Here is a 24,792-nt window from a genome sequence, read left to right as displayed (position 1 = left end):
CGCGTCAGTGCGCAAATTATCTTTTATGAGTTATATCTTCATTCTCTAATTCATGAAATAAACTTAGTTTGGATGTAAATACATGTATCGGTCTATAATGGTTTTTCTTCCCTAAAAGCTCAATTTTACGAGTTAGAGAGATTACTTTGTCTCTTATTTTGTGTCGATACCAAGGCTGGAAACTTTATTCTGACTAACTCAGCTTCAGCGCGATTTTCTGCCGGATTTAAGGCAGTTCGAAATCACTGACACCGGTACAAGATGGGAGAGGGATGGAACTATCCCCGAATCGTCATATTAGGTTAATAATAATCATAACGTCAATTTTAGGTTTCCGTCGATGATCGGGACATAGCAGCTAGTTAAATGGCATCCTTGGAATGTAATTTGCATAGACAGCGTAGCCCCACACCACCCTAGACCTTTTTTTGTCCCTTTTTAATCCCTCTTCCAGTCGCAAACGTCGACAGTCCACATGTACTCCCCATAGCTGTACAAGTTACGTTTCACACAACAACTCACAATTTAGAAGTTAGTGAGGAAATTGTGAGAAAGACAAGTCGGGTCTAGGGTGGTGTGGGGCTACGCGCTGTCTATGCCAATTACATTCCGAAGAAGCGTCAAATAAGCTTCTCCACCCCCCCCCCCCCCTCCTCCTGCCCCCTCAACCCCCATTCTAGAATCCTCCCAGTAGGACGGCTGCGCAGAAAACTGCTCCACAAATAGTTTGGGCTCGAGGAGAAAACAGCTGCCGTTGGTTTGGTGGGAAACTCTCCCCAAACTTCAGAAGACGGCGCCCTAAAATGCGGTAAGTTATTTGACTAAATAATACTCTCTGTGTAACTTTGTAAACATCGAAAAGAAATTTTGAAAAAAATAGACTACCTAAATACTTCGCGTCTAAACGAAAATTATGTTTCAAACTAATTAAAGTGTTATTGGTATTTTCCGTATTCTTATATCTGAAAAAGATAATAAGATATTGCCGTAATTTAAAAATATATTATGATAAAACTCGTATTTTTTTAGCAACAGCGGCCTCGAGATTCCGTTCTTGCCGCGAAGCTCGGAGCCTCTGGTACCCAGGGTAATAAGAGTGATGAGGAAATATTTCCTTTTATTTTTAGATCTCGTTTAGATGTCATGACATTGGTACATAAAAGTTAAAAGTCAATCCTCTTATTTTTGGTTAACAAATCGATGCTAAACTTCTCATATGGTTTGAAATATTCATCTTTAGAAGATTACAGAACTGTAATAGCAATTTAATCGTCTACGCGTTATTTAACGGGAAAACATATTTTAGGTGCATTATAGTCATTTTTAAGTAAAGCTCGGTTAGTCGGTAGTCTTATCAGGGAGACCACTCAATATAATAATCATTAGTATGATGATAGTGATAATAATAAAAATGATGATGATGATACTAGAGAATAAAAACAATAATGCATGCTATCTAAGTTCAAGATGTTCGGGTTTGTTTGAAATCTTGTTTTATTTTCGCCATAACGTCAGTTGCCAGTGCAGCCGGAAAAAATTAATAATAGTAAAATATTTATGACTATGCTATTTTGCATATTGATATAATAAACTAATTAATTTCAATAATCCTATCAATTGTTAGAAAAGGAAACAACATGGATCTTCTGAAGGTGGTGCTGTCATTCACGTTGTTGTATTGTCGACACGGTCGTGCTTATGAATGCGGTGGATTTTTCGAGATGCCCAACTCATTACTACAGGGTCACGTGATCGAGACGACGCCTGCAGCCTCCATGAAAGGCTGTAAAGAGATTTGCACACGAAACAGCTCCTGTTTCTCCATCAACTACAATCGTAAAAGGTGAGTAAAAAACTCTAGAATAAAGGCAGAATATTCACTCTTATCTCTAAAGAAATGTTTATTCATAGGCTCGTTTTCTGCTAGCGATGTGATGCAAGTTACTTTTTTTGTTGGTAGGTCTCAATGTGAATTGAATGGAGCTACGCACTTTGCGTTTCCGGAAAACTTTCAGCCTGGGACAGCGCCCGATGTACACCACGCTGTTGTTAAACCAGTTGCCAGCTGCAGTAACAACTTTTGCAGCAGCCATTTGAGATGCAAGATGAGAGAGGGCGGGAAGGCGTACAATTGCGGTAAGATTAGATGTAGTACTGTAACGGAAGTTACAAACTTTCGAAAGTTTGACTTTTAGATATCTCTCTTTAGGAGCTAATTTAGTGCTAAATTCTCTTGGCAATGTTACTCTGCGAATAAACGATACAAATGAAATATTCGAAAAGGGGGTTCTGATCCCTTTTATACCGGAAACTCATGTTTAATGAGGGATGACGCCCCAGACCTCGACAGGGTAACTCTCTGACAACTGCGCCACCCAATAATTATCAAACCTTTATTTGGTTTACTCACCATCGATTCTGCTTCATAGGCTACCCTGAGATCTACGTCAAAGGGGCTGCCATGACTGGACCATTAACCCAAGGTGTGATCATAGTGGATGGGCTGACTTTTTATTTTCCAATGGTAAGTGAAGTCTACATTTGCTGGGCTCTTATCGAAAATAGGACCTTTCAAGAAGCCCCGTGCAAACAGCCTCAATATCAGCCATCATCATCCTTAATACAGCCTTCTTTAATCGGCAATTTGCTCGGAGTATTGAATAACAACACCCAACAGCCATCACTGCTGGCAAAAACAGATAGCTTTGCTTGATGAAAGCGCGGAACGGGTCGTAATAAAGTCGATCCCCTTATTGCCAATATGCAGCTGTTCACTCTGTGGTGGGCTGCTGTCCTACGTCTTCTTGGAGTTTACAGTGCTTCATGTTCAGGGCTTCATTTACCTTGTGTGATATCAGGCCCGTACCCAGGATGTTTCTTGCGGGGGTGCGAAATCCGAAAAAGTGGACCTAATTTTTTTTCCGGGGGGGGGAGGATTTTTTTATGCTTTCCAGTATTGCCACGGGATGTTTATTGTCGGATTTGGCTACATACCAGACTGATCTAGCTTATATAGCACATCTATTGAGAATCGAAAGTGGACCCTCGACCGTTGTGGGGGGGGAGGGGGGTGTTCGCACCCCCTGCACCCCCCTGGGTACGGGCCTGGATATCTTAGATAGCCTCGGGACCTCGATGGTACTACCCCGTGTGCCCAAGGAAAAGGAAACTCGTTTAGGCCTAGAACATATGAGGAGCGGAATGTTTTTATTTTATTTTATTTTGTTTTTAATATTCACGCAAGTCGCGCAACACTGTTGGGTTTTCAATACTATATGGTTCGAAATCTCCACTATTTAGCTATCATAACAATACAAAATTCACATTTTCAGTTAAAATTGCAAGCTAACCGATCTATAGCCTGGATGTCAGGCCCTCTAGGGGGACAAGGGACCTGTAGTTTGAACTCGCCCTGCATTATGGGAGTTGATATGTAAGCCCGCAAGGCATTGTGGGTGGGAGTTTTGAGACCTCGTGGAGTTGTCGAGTGTATTAAAGTTTGTTGTTGTGTTTGGAAGCGTTCTCCTCTCTCGCCTGGTATTCGGCAACCACAGTCCTCCTTCTCCCGTCCCCCTGAAGCCTGATAGTTATGTCACAAAACTCGGTCATTTTGTTGCTATCTAACGGAGAAAATATGTTATAGCTTGAAGATGGCAAGCACAAGTCTCGTGGTCACAACTTTGTCGCCGTCAACTGCTCGAACCATGCGTTCATCTCCAAAGCCACCATCGACACCCACGGTGACCATCAGGCGGGAACCAAGATTGTGAATTACATCAATGCCCTGCCAAATGACGTCATGGTTGCCATAGCAGTGGTGGACGAAGGAAGCAAATACTTAACGTCTTCTGCAAGAAATGCCATCTCAACCCTTGGTGCTCCCAGCCCTTATCTGTCATACAGACAGACGTATGCTTTTGTAGGGTACAAGGGGGGTCCTAAGCCAGCTTGGATCAAGCAGGTGAAAAACAGTTCCGGGGATTCTGAGATAACGGTGCCATTTTGCAACTGTAAAACGTGTCAGGGTTAGCCAAAAGCTCAGTGGCAGGTCCAGCGGTGGTCCCGTGGATTAAATTAAATTAATCTTTTTAAAATCCATTTCTAAGACTTCCGCGACGATGTTGTTTTGTGTTGTTTTGAATAGCTGAAAACTCTAGATATTTAAGTGTATAACATTCTCTGCATATAGATATAATTCAGGTTTTTAAGTAAGTTAGATTCAATTTCAAAGGTTCCAAGTAGATTCAGTACTAATCTTATGGCTGGGAAGTGTGGCTAGTGTTTTAGTGTTTCATTCATTCATCTGTTACGCTTCAACTGGCTTTAGTATTATTCACATTTAAAAGAAAATAAATGTCGCCATGGCGGTAAAATGATGCTGTTCTTTGATAATTTTTGATCCGCTTGTTATTGTTTAAAATGGTTTATTCGCAAGGAATCTACAAATGATACCTTATTGACGATATTTGACTGAAGTTATCTTGGTTTTGAATTAGCCAATCGAAATGAATTCTTTGTATGATGACTCAGCATTGTGGAGTGGAGAAACATAAAATGGCGACACAATGGAGGACATTTTTCATGTTTTGTATTTATTTTTACCTCCAGCCGCTACCGGCTTCAGTGCATACAATTTGTTTATTCTTACATTCTTAGTCGGTCATTGAAACCCTCTTCCACGCGTAATTATCTTACATGAAGGCACCGGTTTTATTTTCCCTCGTTGAAGTCTTTGCTTGTACAGCTCACTTTAAGGGGTATCGAGAGAAAGGCCCTTCACTGTCCTTCTAGGGCTCCTCCTATCACCCCCTCGGTGTTGCTGTCTTTACTGTACCCAAACATTGTCGATTTCAATTCCGCGACCTACATTAGCTATTCATGTGTTTTTCTTTTTGCCTTTTTCCTTTTTGCATGTATCTCTAACTTGTTGACTTACTCGGTGCGGTCCTTTGATGTCCGCAAGTATTTCAGCGTAAGGATGTTACAATTGCCCCTCATGGTTTATCAGTTAATTTTCGATGGTCTAAAACCAATCTACTCGGATAACTCGAACTCGAATAATTCGCCACCAAGACGAGGGAGTTCCTTAGATTCTATTTCGAGTCAATTCTACTCGGATAACTCGAACTCGGACAATTCGCCATCAAGACGAGGGAGTCCCCTAGATTCTATTTTAGAGTCAATTCTCCTCGGATAACTCGAACTCGGACAATTCGCCACTAAGACGAGGGAGTTCCCTAGATTCTATTTTCGAGTCAATTCTACTCGGATAACTCGAACTCGAAGAATTCGCCACCAAGACGAGGGAGTTCCCTAGATTCTATTTTCGAGTTAATTCTACTCGGATAACTCGAACTCGGAGAATTCGCCACTAAGACGAGGGTGTTCCCCCCTAGATTCTATTTTCGAGTCAATTCTACTCGGAAAACTCGAACTCGGACAATTCGCCACCAAGACGAGGGTGTTCCCCCCTAGATTCTATTTTCGAGTCAATTCTACTCTGATAACTCGAACTCGAATAATTCGCCATCAAGACGAGGGAGTCCCCTAGATTCTATTTTCGAGTCAATTCTCCTCGGATAACTCGAACTCGGACAATTCGCCACTAAGACGAGGGAGTTTCCTAGATTCTATTTTCGAGTCAATTCTACTCGGATAACTCGAACTCGGAGAATTCGCCACTAAGACGAGGGTGTTCCCCCCTAGATTCTATTTTCAAGTCAATTCTACTCGGAGATCTCGAACTCGAATAATTCGCCACCAAGACGAGGGAGTTCCCTAGATTCTATTTTCGAGTTAATTCTACTCGGATAACTCGAACTCGGACAATTCGCCATCAAGACGAGGGAGTCCCCTAGATTCTATTTTAGAGTCAATTCTCCTCGGATAACTCGAACTCGGACAATTCGCCACTAAGACGAGGGAGTTTCCTAGATTCTATTTTCGAGTCAATTCTACTCGGATAACTCGAACTCGGAGAATTCGCCACTAAGACGAGGGTGTTCCCCCCTAGATTCTATTTTCAAGTCAATTCTACTCGGAGATCTCGAACTCGAATAATTCGCCACCAAGACGAGGGAGTTCCCTAGATTCTATTTTCGAGTTAATTCTACTCGGATAACTCGAACTCGAAGAATTCGCCACCAAGACGAGGGAGTTCCCTAGATTCTATTTTCGAGTTAATTCTACTCGGATAACTCGAACTCGGACAATTCGCCACTAAGACGAGGGAGTTCCCTAGATTCTATTTTCGAGTTAATTCTACTCGGATAACTCGAACTCGGAGAATTCGCCACAAAACGAGGGTGTTCCCCCCTAGATTCTATTTTGAAGTCAATTCTACTCGGAGATCACGAACTCGAATAATTCGCCACCAAGACGAGGGAGTTCCCTAGATTCTATTTTCGAGTTAATTCTACTCGGATAACTCGAACTCGGACAATTCGCCACTAAGACGAGGGAGTTCCCCCCTAGATTCTATTTTCGAGTCAATTCTACTCGGAGATCTCGAACTCGGACAATTAGCCACCAAGACAAGGGAGTTCCCTAGATTCTATTTTCACAGGTAGCCCAAGCTATTTATTTGTCCCTAATGATATATACGGTAAACATAGGGCAAAAAAAAAACAATTAGTGAAAAATAAAAAAACAACTTGTTGAAAAGACGTGTGTAGTCTAGTGTTGTGTTTATATTGACTTTTCGCGTGTTCTCTGGCCATTAAAGCGTCTTTTTCAAGATCCACGATTTGAACTTTTACCAGCCAAACAGATAACTGCAACAACTTATACATCGACCATTTCTCTTGATGATGCTTATATACGATAACTCGGCTCTTCACGAATTACTGTCATGTTGATTTCATGCATCAGACTTTTAAGCCGAATTTTTTTTTGAAAAGTATGATGGGCTCATATTAATTTTTTTGAAAAGTATGATGCGTTCATATTAACGAGATTTATTGCAGATTCAAGACGATGATGTTGATGATGTGTGTGCGTGTGTGTGTGTGTGTGTGGGGGGGGGGGGGGGGGGTCACCAAGAACAAGTCCTACTAGTGCGAGTTAGTCAGTTGTTTAATAAACTAAGGATCGAATTGCTGTATTTTTGCGGAGGGACAAAAACCGAGAAAAAAATCTAGGAGCCATTCAGCCAAGGCGAGAACCATCAAACAAAAGACCAACTAAAGAGACAGGGAATCGAACCCTGAACTAGCGAGAAAGCAACCTTAAATCATTCCGTCTAGCACTTTTCAGTGAATCCAACGAAAATGACTCAAATCAAATGTGTAGGAAACCAAACCAAATAAAGCTTCTAACCTAATGCGAAATGTCTCCTTCACTATTCTTAAAACTCCTTGTCCTCGCTGCCCTTATTATTATATACGCTGCCTGGAATCTCTTTCTCCCAGGAGAGTAAGAAAATATTTTTGTCTTTTTTATGTTTGTGTGTGTGCATGTGCGTATGTGTGTATCCAAGTTAAAATATCCGAGTTAAAACGGTAAGCCTGTGCTCGGTACTTCACTCTATTCCTTTGTCTTGAGCGCATAGCAATATACTTCATGTAGCATGATGTTAGGAACTCGATTGACAGATTGTCTCAAATGTGAGAACGGTTATGACAGCCACGAAGTACTAGCCTTGTCGAATGATTATGTCGAATGACAGAATTGGAAACTCCGGGATTCCGCATACATTTGAGAAGGTGTAAATTCTTGCTCACCTTTGCTCCTGGGGGCAAGAGGAAAAAAGGCAGAGGCAGCAAATGGATCTTATTTATCATTAATTTACCACTGTTCCTCTAGGATATAGGCCTGGGATAGCCCTTTAGTATTGATCATATCAGTGAGGGTTATAACATGCTAGTGCTCGTATTGTCAACTCTTGATTTATGACAAAATAACCATACGCATCTCTTGGCTAAGGTTTTGTGGATTATTTCCAGCTTTTAAATGTAAACAACCTCGCATCCTCGAGCTACGGTGGTATATGTGCAGTTCCGGGATTCCGCACCCTCCCCCCCCCCCCCCAAGAAAAATCCTGGGTACGGGGGTACGGGCCTGATGTGGTGCTTGAATTGACCTATTCCTCGTCTCTCTTGGGGCTCATCCTTGGGAATCAAGGGCGTCGAGGTCACGTGGGTACCCGGGGATGTTTAGAGCTCCAAAAAACTGTGAGTTCCACTATAAATAATGCGATGTTTGGACAAATAATGCAATGTTTGGACAAATGACAATTCACTTTATTACAGTGCCACATTGGTTCTACAATCAGTCTTCTACGGATATTATAAAATTCCCTAATAATAAGTAGAATTACCATTATTTATACAAAAATATGTTGTTGTTTTTTTCAAACCTTTTTCAATTTTGAAAGTGTCAAATATCAAAAGGGTAAGCTCAAAATGCCAATCTCTTTAGAAAATCTCAGTAACAGATCAGTAACGAATTGTGGATAGCAGTATCCGGAGAACAATTTACACTGGCAGATTACATTATTCAGGCCTCGTACAGCCGAATAAACAATTTTACACTATACCGTCCTAAACTAGCCTGCATTATTTTGAAATGAAGACAGCAGAAACTCGTGCAAATCCTTGTAAAATGCGTTTATCCTAATTATTTGATTGGTGTTTAAATTGTTATAAAAAGGAACAAAGTGATGACAAATTCGAAGATCAGAACAGGGTGGAAAGCTTAAATATCAAAGTTGGGGAAGTCCCTTCGTACAGTGTGTTGTTTAGAGGAGAATAACTCTTCGATTTTTTTCTAAACTACCTTGTAGAAAACTTTTTTACAATTGCTTTTCAGTGTAAAGTGATGTCTATGTTGGTAAAATAACGATAATAATAATAATCTTTTATATGTTTTTTTGTAGAAGTTATTTGCGACGTGGAAGATCTGATCCTGTAAAAACATCACCCTTTTTTAATGCCTGATCCTAGACACCAACTGATAAGCTGTAAGAACACGATAAATCCTGGTCAATTTCTATTCTAACGCCAATTCAATTTACCACAAACTACCATCGACTTAATAACGAAGACCACTTTCTTGTAGGGGCATATAGTAAACATGACTACAACGAGACAGATAAAATAGGTTAGGGTTTGTCGTTGCAGATGAGAAGAAATAAAATGGAATCAATGCAGTTCAATTGTTTTTCTGCCGTCGTCGTCCACGTTGTCGCCGTCTCAACCAAGACGAAACCAAGATTGAAACAAAACACAAATTAAATACTCTAAGGTTAATCCAAGACAAAGTTACCTAGAATAAACCAAAATAAGGGCGAAATACGTCTCAAATAACAATATAAAAGCTAATAGTATACGCAATTACAAAAACGATACCCGCATAACGGTTGTAAATTATCGTCTCTATGGCAACGCCGTTTCTATTAGTAGTCCTTCTTTTTCCAGCGCATGACGTAGCCTGCGTCTGAACGCATCTTGACCGAGGCAGCCTCGGTCTCGCGTACAGTCTGTCGAACGGCGCTCATGAGATTCTCAGCACAGCCCACAAGGGTCTCGGTGGCTTCACGGTCTTCGTCCATCTCTGAAATAGGTACATTGTTAAAGAATGTCGATCAGCCACTTCTTCATTGTTTACGTTGAAAATTACCATCCAAAAATGAAGTTCTTGTTGAGGATTAGCTTGAATCAGCATTAAATTAGCTGTGAATTGGCTTGAATCTAGCTTGAAACAGCCTTTAATTAGCTTGACTCCGAATTACCAGACCTCGCACCGCACCCAACATTAAGGGCATTTGTCATATAAACCGCCTTTAAAAATACCCTAGTTTCAGAGCCTCGCTGGCCACTAAATAGAGAGACGTTCGAGGTTTTTGGAACCTAAAGAAACAACGCGTTTATCTATTCGGATAAGGCGACATGCACTGGGAAATCACGTGAGTATTTGTGGGTAGCTAACTAGCGCCAACAAATAAGCGAGATCTTTCGTGTTGGGCTAGCGTGACAGCCGCAGCCTTTTTTTTTTTTTGCTTGGGATTGACAATGAAAAAGGAACGTGATTTCTTATATCAAGTCAAATAATAGGTGACTAGGCGATTTAAAGCCGCATCGTCACCAGTTTACTTCCGGTCGATTACCTATCAATATCCGATGATTTTTAACGGAAAACGCGAAAAATATTTCAAAATATTGAAAGCAGTGTTGGAAGTTTCTATGAGGATGTGATTGATAATTTAGAGCGGATGGACTGTTAAATATCTCGGATTCTAATAGACTCTTTTGTCTTTTAACGGTTGAGGTTTCCGTCGGACCTCCGGAAGTAAACTGGTGACTATGCGGCTTTATAACCATATCTTTGGGAACCCTGTGCCGAGTTGTGCGTGCTATACCTTGTGCCCCGATCATGGTGGCCTTGACAGTTGCGACGATCTTCAGCTGCGTGCTGATGGTCGGGATACGATCAATGGTCTGCATCATCGTCTGTACAGACAATAGGAATGTGTCACGAAACAGGTTGTGTAACGCAATGTAACGCGCTACAACCACGCAATGCTTAGCCGACAGCCGTTAAACAAGAAGAACTCGTGATCTCGAAAAAAATGATCAGGCAGTATTTGTTATGCATGTCACGCAATGTGATGCGTGTCACGCACAGGAATATGTAACGAGTAACGAGCCAAGATGTGTCAATTACTATGATGCGTAATGCAACAAATCTTGCAATTCGATGAGTTACGTACAATGAAGTGTTAAACAACATGTGTCACGCAACGGAATGTTGTCAATAATTGCGATGTGTCACGCATAGAATCTTACAATGTTACATGCGAAGTGTCACGTAACGGAATAAATCACGTAACGTGATACGTCACGGGATCGTTAGCAACAAACAGTCTTTAAAAGAATGTGTGTCTAGAAAGGACAACTTCTTACAAGAAAAAGATGATTATGTCACGTAATAATTGTCCCGCTTCGTGTCATAAAAATGCAAGTTGGTGGGCTACTACTCAGTCTACTAAGGAACGAACCCTTTAATATTTGACGGTTTTTTTTGCTCGATTTTTTCCCGAAGGATAAGGCTATCTCTTTTTGCCAGTCTTTGCTTGCTTGATTTTTTTTTTTTTTTTGGGGGGGGGGGGGGGACCAGCCACTCCCCCCGTCAATGGTACGTCCATCATCAACGTACCTCCCTGAGTCGCCTGTCGGAGCACTGGTTGGCCGTCTTGCGTGCGTGCTTGACGAGCTCTTTACTCTCCAAGGCAATCTTCTTGGCCAATTCGATAAGCTCTTTCTTGGAATGCACATTGCCTTCCTCTTCATCCCTGGATAACACAATGTCACGGAATAAGCAAAATTGACCACGGAAAGGGCAACAGTTAGGCTGCTTAGGTTTGCTAGGCTACATTCTACTAAACCTCGAAACACTCTCTGGATTCGCTGAAATGTGATTTGTTTGTTCAAATTTGCGATATGCTATTTCTGTCAAAACACCAGTGCAACTTTCGCAGCGAAATTTGAAACGTGCCATACTAATAGACTCGCAAGTCTGATCAAAGAGCAATAAAATATTGTACCTCATGAACTTCGACATTTGCGCAAACAGCAGAGCCATTTTCTTGGCCGCTCGAATGATATCGTTGCCCTGTTCTTCCCACTTCAGCGCCTCCTTATGCAGATGACTTGCAGCAACCTGTGGTGAAAAGAAAATGAGGGGTGTGTGGTTTAACTAACCGCTGTGCTGCTATATATACGGGGACTCTAAGACCTACAATCTGTTACAAAACTAATGGGACACTTTCCCTTCCCCCCCTCCTTGGATGGCGAATGATCACCTTACGACTGCTTGTGTTTTGAGCTGAAAAATCGCCTCTAACCAATATTAATCGGGGGAGCGGGTTGAAGGTTGTTCGTATGCGAAGCGTCCCACTTAATTTTGTTGTGGATTGTAGCACTTTTATCGGATATTAGAGAAAAAGGGACAATAAGACTAACGCTAAGATTTGTCGGGCAGATTTTGTGGATGTTCATCCCGGCGTTGGACCGTCTTCTTAAAATCTGACGCGATAATTTTTGGTGTCTGGCCCGGATTTTTTTTCTTTTTTTTTCACAAAAATGGTAATACCGTAGCATGTGTGGGTAAAGCCGCAAAGGCGCGGTCAAAGGGAGATGGTCTCTTTTACTTACAGCGATCCTGTTGTCTTCAGGGGGACTGTCTAACATGCTCTGCACATTCATGTCAATCGTCTTCTCCTCCTGAGGGGGGGGAGGGCGTGGTGGAGCTGGGGCAACATCCTCCCGAGGGAGGGGTGGGCGAGGTGGGGCGCGCTCACCTGCAATCAACCAATCAAAATTGACGAAGGGGCTTGACTTACTTAAGTGGCGTAGCTTAAGGTCAGGTGGAGGTGGATTAAATGGCTTGCCTGTGTGGAATGGCTCTAGATCAGGGGAAGGGGTGTGGGGTATTATATGCCTTACCTATGTGGAGTGGCTCAAGATCAGGGGGTCGGGGGTGGGGTATTATATGCCTTACCTATGTGGAGTGGCTCAAGATCAGGGGGAGGGGGTGGGGTATTATATGCCTTACCTATGTGGAGTGGCTCGAGATCAGGGGGAGGGTGTGGGGTATTATATGCCTTACCAATGTGGAGTGGCTCAACATCAGGGGGTCGGGGGTGGGGTATTATATGCCTTACCAATGTGGAGTGGCTCAAGATCAGGGGGAGGGGGTGGGGTATTATATGCCTTACCTATGTGGAGTGGCTCAAGATCAGGGGGAGGGGGTGGGGTATTATATGCCTTACCTATGTGGAGTGGCTCAAGATCAGGGGGTGGGGTATTATATGCCTTACCTATGTGGAGTGGCTCAAGATCAGGGGGAGGGGGTGGGGTATTATATGCCTTACCTATGTGGAATGGCTCAAGATCAGGGGGAGGGGGTGGGGTATTATATGCCTTACCTATGTGGAGTGGCTCAAGATCAGGGGGAGGGGATGGGGTATTATATGCCTTACCAATGTGGAGTGGCTCAAGATCAGGGTGAGGGGGTGGGGTATTATATGCCTTACCTATGTGGAGTGGCTCAAGATCAGGGGGAGGGGATGGGGTATTATATGCCTTACCTATGTGGAGTGGCTCAAGATCAGGGGGAGGGGGTGGGGTATTATATGCCTTACCTATGTGGAGTGGCTCAAGATCAGGGGGAGGGGATGGGGTATTATATGCCTTACCAATGTGGAGTGGCTCAAGATCAGGGTGAGGGGGTGGGGTATTATATGCCTTACCAATGTGGAGTGGCTCAAGATCAGGGGGAGGGGGTGGGGTATTATATGCCTTACCTATGTGGAGTGGCTCAAGATCAGGGGGAGGGGGTGGGGTATTATATGCCTTACCTATGTGGAGTGGCTCAAGATCAGGGGGAGGGGGTGGGGTATTATATGCCTTACCTATGTGGAGTGGCTCAAGATCAGGGGGAGGGGGTGGGGTATTATATGCCTTACCTATGTGGAATGGCTCAAGATCAGGGGGAGGGGGTGGGGTATTATATGCCTTACCTATGTGGAGTGGCTCAAGATCAGGGGGAGGGGGTGGGGTATTATATGCCTTACCAATGTGGAGTGGCTCTAGATCAGGGTGAGGGGGTGGGGTATTATATGCCTTACCTATGTGGAGTGGCTCAAGATCAGGGGGAGGGGGTGGGGTATTATATGCCTTACCTATGTGGAGTGGCTCAAGATCAGGGGGAGGGGGTGGGGTATTATATGCCTTACCTATGTGGAGTGGCTCAAGATCAGGGGGAGGGGGTGGGGTATTATATGCCTTACCTATGTGGAGTGGCTCAAGATCAGGGGGAGGGGGTGGGGTATTATATGCCTTACCTATGTGGAGTGGCTCAAGATCAGGGGGAGGGGGTGGGGTATTATATTCCTCACCTATGTGGAGTGGCTCAAGATCAGGGGGAGGGGGTGGGGGGAAGTCCTCTTCTTCTTCTGGAGCATGCGTAGGGATGGTTATGATAACCTTCCTAACATAACCAACACCATCTTGAATCTGTTGAAAAATGAGGCCTGTTATAACTTTTCTGTTAGAAGTCAAAGCATATGAAAGGGAGACAAGGTAAGTGGGAGATGCGATGAATCAAAAATAAAATTCGTCGGTACAACAGATATCAAGCTTGAAAAAAAAACTTCTTTAAGTCCTTTACTCTTTAATTCTAAAAGATTTTCCATATAAACCGCAAACCTCTGTTTTTGGTAACAGACAGCATCTCAATTATTGTTTGTAAGATTTTGATCAGACGTTTTTGCAGATATTGCTATGCTGAGGTCCCTTTTCAACCGCAAGATAGAAAAAAACGCCCATTAAGCGATTAAACAGACTATGTCATGTGTTTATATCAAACGATCGAAAAGTCAAATGCCACACTAACCCTTCTCATGGAGGCCCGCAATCTTTTATGCGCGTTCTTGTCCTTGATGTTCGTCGCGACAGATTTGGTGTCAATAATAAGAGGGCTGATGGCTGGGGAAATAACGAATAATAAAACTCACTAATCGTGACTATAGACTTTTAACACATAGAATGAGTGTGGTAGATAAAAAGAGAAGATTACTTTGTAACAAGACAGATGCACAAACTAATAACTTTTTTAACAGTGACACGTTGACATTGCTATATGTTGCATTCTTTGTTCTTTTACTATATTTGTCAACTTAGTCATTTTGGTGTTTTGTAAATCATATGATGACTTTGTATTCATTTGGTGAGCTTAGGTATTCAACTATTCGTTACAAACGCTCCATTTGCTGGCTTTGTATATCCCTTATACAGTATATTCTGACCTTGCTCTAGATTGCCGACTTTTGTCGTTTTGCTATCCCTTATTTTCTGACCTTGCTCTTGATTACCGAATTTGTCGTTTAGCTATCATTTAAATATCCTGACCTTGCTCTAGATGGCCGATTTTTGTCGTTAAGCTATCACTTTATTTTAACTAGAATTTGTCTTCTAGATTACCGAATTTGTCGTTTTGTTATCCCTTATATATTCTGACCATGCTCTAGATGGCCGACTTTGTCGTTTAGCTATCCCTTATATATTCTGACCGTGCTCTAGACGGCCGACTTTGTCGTTTAGCTATCCCTTATATATTCTGACCTTGCCCTAGATTGCCGACTTTTGTCGTTTAGCCATCCTTTTTTCTAATCTTGCTCTAGATTACCGAATTTGTCGTTTAGCTATCACTTAAATATTCTGACCTTGCTCTTCTAGATTACCGACTTTGTCGTTTTGATATCCCTTATATATTCTGACCTTGCTCTAGATTGCCGACATTGTCGTTTATTTGACCTTGCTCTAGATTGCCGAATTTGTCGTTTAGCTATCCCTTATATATTCTGATCTTGCTCTAGATGGCCGACTTTTGTCGTTTAACTATCCCTTTTTCTAATCTTGCTCTAGATTACCGAATTTGTTGTTTAGCTATCACTTAAATATTCTGACCTTGCTCTTCTAGATTACCGACTTTGTCGTTTAGCTATCTCTTATATATTCTGATCTTGCTCTAGATGGCCGACTTTTGTCGTTTAACTATCCCTTTTTCTAATCTTGCTCTAGATTACCGAATTTGTTGTTTAGTTATCACTTAAATATTCTGACCTTGCTCTTCTAGATTACCGACTTTGTCGTTTTGTTATCCCTTATATATTCTGACCATGCTCTAGATGGCCGACTTTTGTCGTTTAGCTACCCTTTATATATTCTGACCATGCTCTAGATTGCCGACTTTGTCGTTTAATTTTCTTGCATACTCTGACCTTGCTCTAGATTGACGACTTTGTCGTTGAACTGACCTTGCTCTAGATTGCCGACTTTGTCGTTGCTATCCCTTATATATCCTGACCATGCTCTAGATTGCCGACTTTGTCGTTGAACTGACCTTGCTCTAGATTGCCGACTTTATCGTTTAGCTCTGCCACGTAGGCAGGGTCTTCGGAATACTCTGCTTCTGTCTTAGCCACCTTGATGACCCGGTTTGCGAGACGGGCGATGTTTGAGCTCTTGGCTGCTACCAGCTTCAATGAAAAGAACAACTATTAATATAGCCTGATTTCTAAAATCCATCATATAATACCTGAAACATCAAACTTTAAAAGGTCGGGGTTCTCATTTCTTATTTTGAAAGGTACAAATCTATGGAGATTTTAAAGATATTTTTCTTGGAAAAGGGGATACGAGACCGAATATGTTAACATGGGGTAGGTCGGAGTCGCTGCATTCAGAATTTATATACTATTTACATATCATTCTATTTCCAATGATAACCGAAGGTGCTTTTGTAATGTTTGCTAGCAGAGATGATGTTCGGCTTAGAATCGGATTTCTGTGAAACTATTGCTTTAGCAAGTGTTTTACCTGTGGATTTTCCTGGGCCATGGCGTATTCACAAGAGTCGACCTCTTTGTTGATAGCGTCAGCTGACAAATAGAGGAGATCGTTAAAGAAGGCCGATCATTTCGCCATTTTATGCTCCCGCACAATACCAAGTGGCTCAAAGAATCCATTTCCATCGGTTAATTCGAGCAAGTGACTTAGCAACTTTCAATCAAATGTCATTAATAAAGTATCAGACTTCATTCATGAATGGTTATTTTGAAATTTTCTTATGAATGAACCGTGTCTTTCCGATTGTAAACAAACTTGCTTGACAATATTTTGTTTTTGTTTTGAATCAACTTTCATCATTTAAAAAAAATACCGCTTCTCCCGTAGTATTTTATGCCATAATATTAGAATTGGGCTGTTTTAGTCTTAGGATGGATTAAAATTCACCGTGATTTAAAAGGATTTAATTCACTACTGAGATTCGCATTCATTCGCACAAGGTATCATAGCCTACGAAACCAAGCATCACGCAAGTCGGATCGACGAGGTATAAGGTAAGAGACAGACAAGGGCGTGAGCATAAAATAGTAATGATATAAAGGGGTTTGTCACCTAGCGTCAAAAGGACCCCGTCACTTTTTCATCAGAAACACACCCCGTAACCACGCCTTTATCGAACTAACCCTACAAACTACTATCGATGGCAGCATTCACCAGGCCTGCCAACTCAACTGCCAACAACGACCTCCAGATTCTAAACACATCCCTCCCTTGTTATCAATTGCATCAACTCGATAACGCCTGACTAGAGTACAACCTGATCTGCACTCATCACACACGTACAAAACTGGGCTGTATCCGTTGCAAAATCTACCAACCCCACCCTGGCAAGTTAACACAAGTACCCCCTGGTCGCTCACCATATGCGTCAGTAAATTGCGCTGCGTCTTTGGCAACATTCATAAGCCCGACCCTGGCTGGTACTTGACATCACCCTTGACTACCTACCACACGCATCAATAAACTGCGCAGTATCCGTAGCAACGTCAACCAGGTCTGTCAAGTTATTGACGCTGTCCAGCCAGTCCTCCTTCATAGCGTCAAAGTGATCTGACACCGCGGGCTCATTCGGGTTTTCCAGCAGCACTTTAGCGACGTGTGAGACTTGAGGGGTTAGATCCTTCACCTGGAAGTAAGAAGAGCAAGATTAGACGCCTGCACAGGGCCTTTTATATAGCTATTTTCAGCAATGACTTGAAAAAGGGTCAACAAACAAGGGTATTTCTCCTCAATATCTAAAAGAATAATCACTCATTTTTTGTCAGGCACATGGAGAAACTGCCTAAGAGCTCATTAGTGACTTGGAAACTAATGAGATCAACAACAAAAACCGGGTAAATTCTTTCATTATCTAACAAAATGAATGCCAGCCATATTAACAGGACTGAAGTACGTTGTTTCTCCAGGGCATAATTTTTTTAATGTGAATGCTTTTAGGTGGTGTACTGAGTCTGCTTGAGCCATTGTGGAATCCATATGGCTCCATTCAACTTCTAAAGTATGTAATGAAGCATGAACCCTCCTAATCTTTTAAATACTAAGATATTTCAATAGCAAAAATTAAACCAAAACAATAATGGCATAAAAGTCGAAGCTCTTCTTGACCCTTTTTCCCTACCTCCTTGGCGGCTTTCCTCAGATTGTCCAGCAAGATTCTGTTGGTATTGCCACCAGCATTGGCCAGTCTTATAGCCGTGTCTGCAAACTGGTTAGCTTGGTGCTCAAACGTCCCCGCCTTCGCCTCAAAATCCTCTTCACGGCGAGGGGTTCCTGGAAAACATGAGACTATTGTTGGATTTGGCACATGGATAACCTTTTGTTGAAATAGGTGTATGTTGCTAGTATCATTTAATGTGATATATGACCAGTTCAAATCTGATAATACTGTCTTTTCAAGTAACTTTAAATTTTGTACCCTATTTCTCGAACTCTATTTATTCCCGGTATTACCGTTCACTGTTTACTCAAATAAGCACCGTAGAGTTTTTTCCGCCTATACCATAGGCGGAAAATATATATTCGAGATTAAACAAAACAAAGCTAAAACTATCCGCAGTTTATGCCAAACTCAATTTCGTTTTCGTGGTGACGAACAAATATGCTTTTTGGAAGATGAAAATTCAACGGTTTCCTTCTGTCTAAAATTTGCTCCAATCCAATGTAAGAAACGTATCTGTCACCCAAGACGACAGTAAATGACTTTTCCGTTCTTACCAACAGGGGCCCTAGCCGCCTTCTCAAGGTTTCTTAGAGCAGTCGTGGTGTCCATAAAGTCCTCAGCGACCTGGCCCACCACAGCTTTCTGCACCCGCTGGTTGAGCTCCTCTAGCTTCTTGTTGATTGACCGAGCGAGAGCATGGGCCTGGGGAGAGTTTCCCTAAGGAATTGTGAAAAGATACACCGTCATTCATTGGGTACATGGCGATATGAGAGTGTGTTAAATGACAATTTTGAAAAAAAGGGTCGAAAGGGTTTCAAAAATATGTCTCACTTCGAAATAGCGCACCATTTGGCAAGGGGGCGGTTTTATGGAAACTCACTTAGGAGTTTTCGGCAGATTTTTTTTTTAGGAACCGGCCCCAGGGCGCTTACACGAGCAGTTAAGGTAAAGTCTGCGCTTATCAAGTATGCACTTATGGAAATTCAGGAGTTCCATAAAAGGGCATGTGATGTATGTACACTTGCTTCGCACATACCATTCCTCTCCGCTTGAGTTCGGCAAGCTCTGTGACCATCTTCTCCAGATCATCGCACAGGCGCAGTAGCTCCAGTCGCTCGGGACCCGAGCATTTTTCGGCAACTTTTCGGGCATCGGCGATACATTGCCGAATGACCTTCTCCCCTATCGACCAATAAGGAATCATAGTATTAATAAGCCGCCAATTGATGGCATTGAAATGGATTTGATAGGGACTGATCGCAGCAAATGACTCGACTCATCAGAGAACTTCCTTTTATGTCTTGTCAAATGTGGAATCATAGTACTGATAAGCCGCCAATTGATGGCATCGAAGAGGATTTGATAGGGACTCATCGTAGCAAATGAGAACGTGCCTTGAACTCGATTTTGCGATCACATACAGTACAAAACAATGGACGCAAAAAAATTATTCGTGCGCATATGATGGAGCTAATCGAAAGCAAGTAAACTTGCTGATAAGTTCAATCATTTCTATTACCGTCGCTTGCGTATGCGTTGCATATAGAGCTCTTCCTTGATCCTCAGATAAAACAGAAGGGCAACGATATCGTTGGCAGCCGATATGTTATCTCACTGCTTTCCTTATAAGAGCGCTCCGAAATTTTCGAACCCGAAACTGGTTAAAAGCGTCCAAAGCGTCCGAAGATTCTGGTAAAAGTTTTATTTTTGCAGAACATACCTAGTCGCGTGTGATCGCCAGCCGGATTGTTCAGCCACTGCTGTGCTTGCTCCACCTTGCCCACAATGGTGTCTGTGGGCTTCTTGGCGCCGCTGATGTTCTGATGCTGTAATGCGTCGCCAATGTTATTCTTGAGTGAATCCAGTCGCTTGTCTACTGCTCCAGATAGCTCAAGACCACGTGGAGTCGTACCCTGAAACGTGAAACCAATACAGATATCAGACACAAAACAAGAGAGCGGTTGGTATAGTTGGCTTCCCTCCCCAGTAGCGTATTCTATAAACAGAGCAGTAGCAGGCCTCGAAAGATTGGGGGGGGGGGGGCACAATACAGAAACATTAATATATATATTGGGGGAGGGGGGCACGGCCACGCCCCTACTGGTCATTTCCTAACAATTTTTGAAAATATTGGGGGGGGGGGGGGGGCAAGTGCCCCCAGTGCCCCACCCCCTGCTATGCCCTGATAAAGGAAATTTACGGTTCAACATCGAACATAATTTCTCCCACCACAGAATGATAGAGGTTAACTTCGTAAAAAAACCCACACACACAAAAAGTTTCCCTTCGGTACGATATACTAAAATGTGTTTTTCCAATACCACCAAACCACTGCTGGCCATGCGATAATGTGGCTGTTTGCAAGCCATTTTGGTTAGGTACAATGAAGTTCGCCTACACTTCTATAGTCTTGGTGTAAACCGAGCATAGCGATCATGTTTGCGCTGTTTACACGGGTACCTTGCCCTGGGCTCTGAGTAGTGCCAGTTCCCCCATCAGCTGATCTAGATCGTCACAGACTTGCTCCACACGCGCGCGATCAGAATCCTGACTCATGCTACCAAGTACCCGCCCCTGCTGTATGCATTCTCGCACTGCCTTCTCACCTGCAAACCAAAGAGCACAGACTCGGCATTAAGGCACTTAAGCATTGAAGATATAACAGACTCAGGTCTCAGGCACTTCAGTATTGAAGATATAACAGACTCACTGTTTAGGCACTTAGCATTGAAGCACTTAGGAAAGAACTTTGAAGTATTGAAAGTACAGTATAACAGACTCAGCACTTAGCACAGACCTTTGAAGTGTTGAAGGTATAACAGAGTCAGCGCTTACTCGGTACATACTTAGGCCAGACAGAATGTTTAATTTGCACAAAAGCATCAATCAAATCAAAATTGATTCAGCAACCGTCACATTTGTTACATCCAATGCAGCAAAACATGCTGCTCAAGCATCAACCTTTTAATAATAGTTTGGTATGGAGCTTGTACATGGAGGTACGTTGAGTAAAGCCATATCTCCTAAAATACGTTTTGTTTCTGAGAAACAAACTCTAATAAAGCCTATGAGCTGTGGATTGCTGTGAAGTGAAATGACCATAACAAGCATCCATAGATCCTCATAACAACAAAACATGTCCAAGGAAGGAAATAAAGTTACATTGATAATCTTACCTAGTCCTCCAGGGTGACACGTTGGGTCCCTGACCCATTCTTTGGCTTTGTCAAACTTGGCATCAAACACTGATGCAGCCTTCTTCATATCATACATAGGGTCATCTCCACCATCTTCATCATAACTTGTAAGCTGAAGCACACGAATTATTTCTGTGATCTCAGCAGACATTTTGTTTATGATGAAGTTCCTACTTTCCTGTGCTTCAGGTCTGCCAGCTGAGAAAAGAGAGATGAAATATTAGGACATGAATTAGGAAGCAAGCCACTTTTGTAAGCTATGAGGTTTAACAGTTGGATGCTCAATCAACCTCATTCGTCTTTGCTTAGGTTTCCCCCCTGATATCTTAAGAACTTATTGCGAAACTAGCAAGTAGTTTATGTAAGCCCATGTGGTTAATCAGATATGCTTACTTACACTGAGTTGGGGATAACAACAAACATTGCCGTATTTCATCCAGAAACATACCTCCAGGAGGAGTCTTGACAAAAGCCTTCATTGAAGATATCAGAAGTGGTACCATCCCAGATAGCTTGCTGAGAGAGCTCTTAAGCATATCTCTATGGACTGTGTGTGTCAGTTCTGCGGCACGTGACTCAACAGCCTTGGCAACATTCTGTATTGCAGGACTTAAATTAGCTACAAATGTCAGAAGGTCCTGCATTTCTTCTACCATCTCCCCGACAGGAAGGTATTCCAAGAGGCTGCGGCAGAAGGTTACGATTTTCCTAACTTCAGCTTCATCAAAGGTGAGAAGTAGGGCAGATGTCCCTGACAGAATACCTATAAATAATAATAATCACATATAATATCTGGTCAAACATATTAAGGAATGTGAGCCCCAAAAAAGTACCTCGTGCTCCATCAATCAGTTTTTGCCTAGCCTCAGATGAGTATGGGTCACGTTTAAGAAGTTTTGATGCTTGTACTAACAGCATAGATGATTCTTCAACTCGGGTAAAAGCAAGAGGCATCTCTTGTTTGAGAATTTTGTCCTTGCTCTGGGTTGCTGTCTCTTTTCCAACCTGCAAATGTGAAGCTCACACCATAAATCCATACAGTCTATATACGTACTAAAACATGCTGGATACAAAAGGTGTACTGCAGCATTCTCAACATGCAGTGCAGGGTGCATGAATTTCCAATAAAAAATATGTTTTAGCAATATTACACAATACTTTTGCAGAGAGGGCTTATAAAGAAGAATGCAAGGAAGGAGGAATAACAGGGAATGTGTGAAAAAGCCAATTGTACAGTATTAAGGGGGCAGGACGTTCCCCTGTCTCCTTGTATGTGTAGGCAAAAAAGACGGCTCTAGATCTAACACCTATCAATTATTTCTTTAAATTAATTTCTCAAGAACAACCCCCTTTGTCAAGCTTATGAAAAATCAAAATCGAAGAGCTCTACCCAGTGTTAAAACCTGTGTATTATGCATGAGTTGTGCCACAAAGCTTTTTTTGTAGAATTAATCATGATGAAAACAGAGCTAAATACAAATAAAAGGTGTCCTCTGGGAATGGTTTATACACCAAAGTAAACCAAATCAAAGCCATATCATGTCATGTAGTGTTTGTCCAAGTTGCTTACTTGCACTCTTTCCAAAGTACTATGCTGAGAACTGTACAAATATTTCAAGCATACCTTGACAAGGTTGGCCACAGCCGCCCCAACAGCCATAATGGGATTAGACAAATCAGGCATTGCTTTGCCATCTTCACCCTCTTCATGTAAGATCACAAGCTGGGATACCTGTGGAGAGACCAGACTGATTAGTATCATAAAATGGAATACCTGTGGCCAGACCAGACAGATTTAATCACAAAAAAAGTGCCTGCAGGGAAAACACAAATCTTGATAAAAATGACAAAATTTGGAATGCCTGTGCGAGGTTTATGTTCAAGACAGCATATACACCACAAATGACCTAATTCATTTTTTGGCATTTTTCTCCACATTATCTTCATATTTCAGGGTTCAAAATAGCATCCAGCTACCAGCAATAGCCAGCTGATTTCTGGTCTTCTGGCTCTTTTTTCTGTATTCCCCTCTCATATTTTAAGTATGCATGCTTTTTTCCACCAAAATCCACAAAGCCGGCAAAATTTAGCAGATTTAAAAATTATTTTAAACCCTGTGTTTTGTTGGACAGCTAGTTATTCAGGCATGGTGTTCACTGTATGGCCACACCAAATACTGTGGGCTGATAGGGAATGAGGAGGTGGGTGTTACCCTTCAGGATGGGTTAAGAGTGATTATCTAAAATGCCTAAGGGTAAGAATCATCCACTGTGAAATTGAGTGGGTTATTGCATGAAACAATAAAACTAGGAGGGACCACGAAAAGAGTCTTTACATGGGCATAATTAAATCCATATGTTTTTACTTTCTGTTCGGTTCTTGAATTCCTATATAAGTCTTATTCAGACAATCCAATAAGTTTTTAATAGCAGCAATTAAAACAAAAGCTTGTTGTTACTTTACTTGAGTGGGTTTAGTAAAAGAATATCCAAAACTATGAATAAACATTTGCACAAGCTTCTTTTAGTTATCTAAACACTTTTAATACTAAAAATCATGTTATCTTCTTCCATGCTTCTATATTCTCGAAGACTATGAGATAATGGTAACTATGTGAGATGATTAAGACAAATTATCCTTAAATCAAGAACCGGTTGCTTAGCTGTCACAGTACAGGTATAATAAATTTTCGAATGTTGAAACAAAGATGCCGCGTTATTATCTAAAACCGGTAACGTTAAGTCATTATTTGCACAGTAGTAAATACGAACTACTGTTATTATACCACTTTTAATGAGCTGAGAGACAATAAACTCTAGATTTTTAATCTGTATAAACAGGTAGTTTAGACTCAGCATGACATATAACTTGGTACATACAAAAACACTAGATGCTTTCTGATTTCCCCAACATCTGTAAGGCACAGATAATTTAAAATCGTGTGACCTCCTTTTTTATGGGTTGGACGAGGTATCATTTTGCTAATGCATCTCCCAGTATATATCAGGCCAACACTTCACTCACTATAACCCTGCTATAACAATCACTAAGTTCAGATCTGTCTGCTAGCTAGCAGGAATGCGGTTAAACCGTGCATTCTCACTTCACGAAAAGCTCAATACGAATCCACAATATTGCACAATATAGCTGCACATAACATTCATGATGCGGTTTGTCATTATGGCTATATTACTTGGTGATGCTAGGACGATTTACGTGCTCTGTTACCGTTTTGATTAGCCCAGATGAGGACAACATACAGAAACCGACTGCTCACTTCACCATATATCGACTCACCTGTTGGGCTACTGGCTCTAGAATTGCCTCGATCGTCTTTGTGTGAAACACAGGCATTTTGGAAATACTCGTCTGCAATCCCTTATGGCCAACGCGTGTGGGGTAGCGGGGCTGGTGATTAAACAACAAGAGATGAGAAGCTATCGACTTGTCCCCGCCTCACAAAAATATTTTCAAACATTCCAGTGCGAGCCTGCGCTCTTCCGGTTCTATGCACAGTGGTTTATTG

General features: G+C 42.0%; 2 protein-coding genes across 2 annotated transcripts; one reads left to right on the top strand and one right to left on the bottom strand.

Annotated features, from left to right (window-relative positions):
* The first annotated feature begins 732 nt into the window (after positions 1-732).
* On the top strand, positions 733-4,465 carry LOC125561118. Its single transcript, XM_048724426.1, has 5 exons — positions 733-808; positions 1,625-1,843; positions 1,961-2,136; positions 2,430-2,524; positions 3,644-4,465. Exons 1-5 carry the CDS (start codon positions 804-806, stop codon positions 4,028-4,030), a joined length of 882 nt encoding a protein of 293 aa, XP_048580383.1. The 5' UTR covers positions 733-803; the 3' UTR covers positions 4,031-4,465.
* A 3,753-nt stretch (positions 4,466-8,218) lies between these two features.
* LOC5507162 (vinculin) lies at positions 8,219-24,742 on the bottom strand. Its single transcript, XM_048724425.1, has 20 exons — positions 24,564-24,742; positions 22,891-22,998; positions 22,100-22,271; positions 21,715-22,029; positions 21,246-21,464; positions 20,530-20,675; positions 19,790-19,982; positions 19,106-19,251; positions 18,624-18,786; positions 18,028-18,179; positions 17,358-17,535; positions 16,380-16,441; positions 15,904-16,039; positions 14,395-14,486; positions 13,898-14,015; positions 12,153-12,298; positions 11,543-11,658; positions 11,155-11,290; positions 10,358-10,448; positions 8,219-9,552 (listed from the first exon to the last, which is right to left on the bottom strand). The coding sequence occupies exons 1-20, from the start codon at positions 24,618-24,620 to the stop codon at positions 9,395-9,397; spliced, it is 2,904 nt and encodes a 967-aa protein (XP_048580382.1). The 5' UTR covers positions 24,621-24,742; the 3' UTR covers positions 8,219-9,394.
* Between the last annotated feature and the right edge of the window lie 50 nt (positions 24,743-24,792).

The sequence above is a fragment of the Nematostella vectensis genome, chromosome 3 (genome assembly GCF_932526225.1).
Source record: "Nematostella vectensis chromosome 3, jaNemVect1.1, whole genome shotgun sequence".
Classification (NCBI taxonomy): Eukaryota; Metazoa; Cnidaria; class Anthozoa; order Actiniaria; family Edwardsiidae; genus Nematostella; species Nematostella vectensis.
This window is presented reverse-complemented; position numbering and strand designations above follow the sequence as displayed.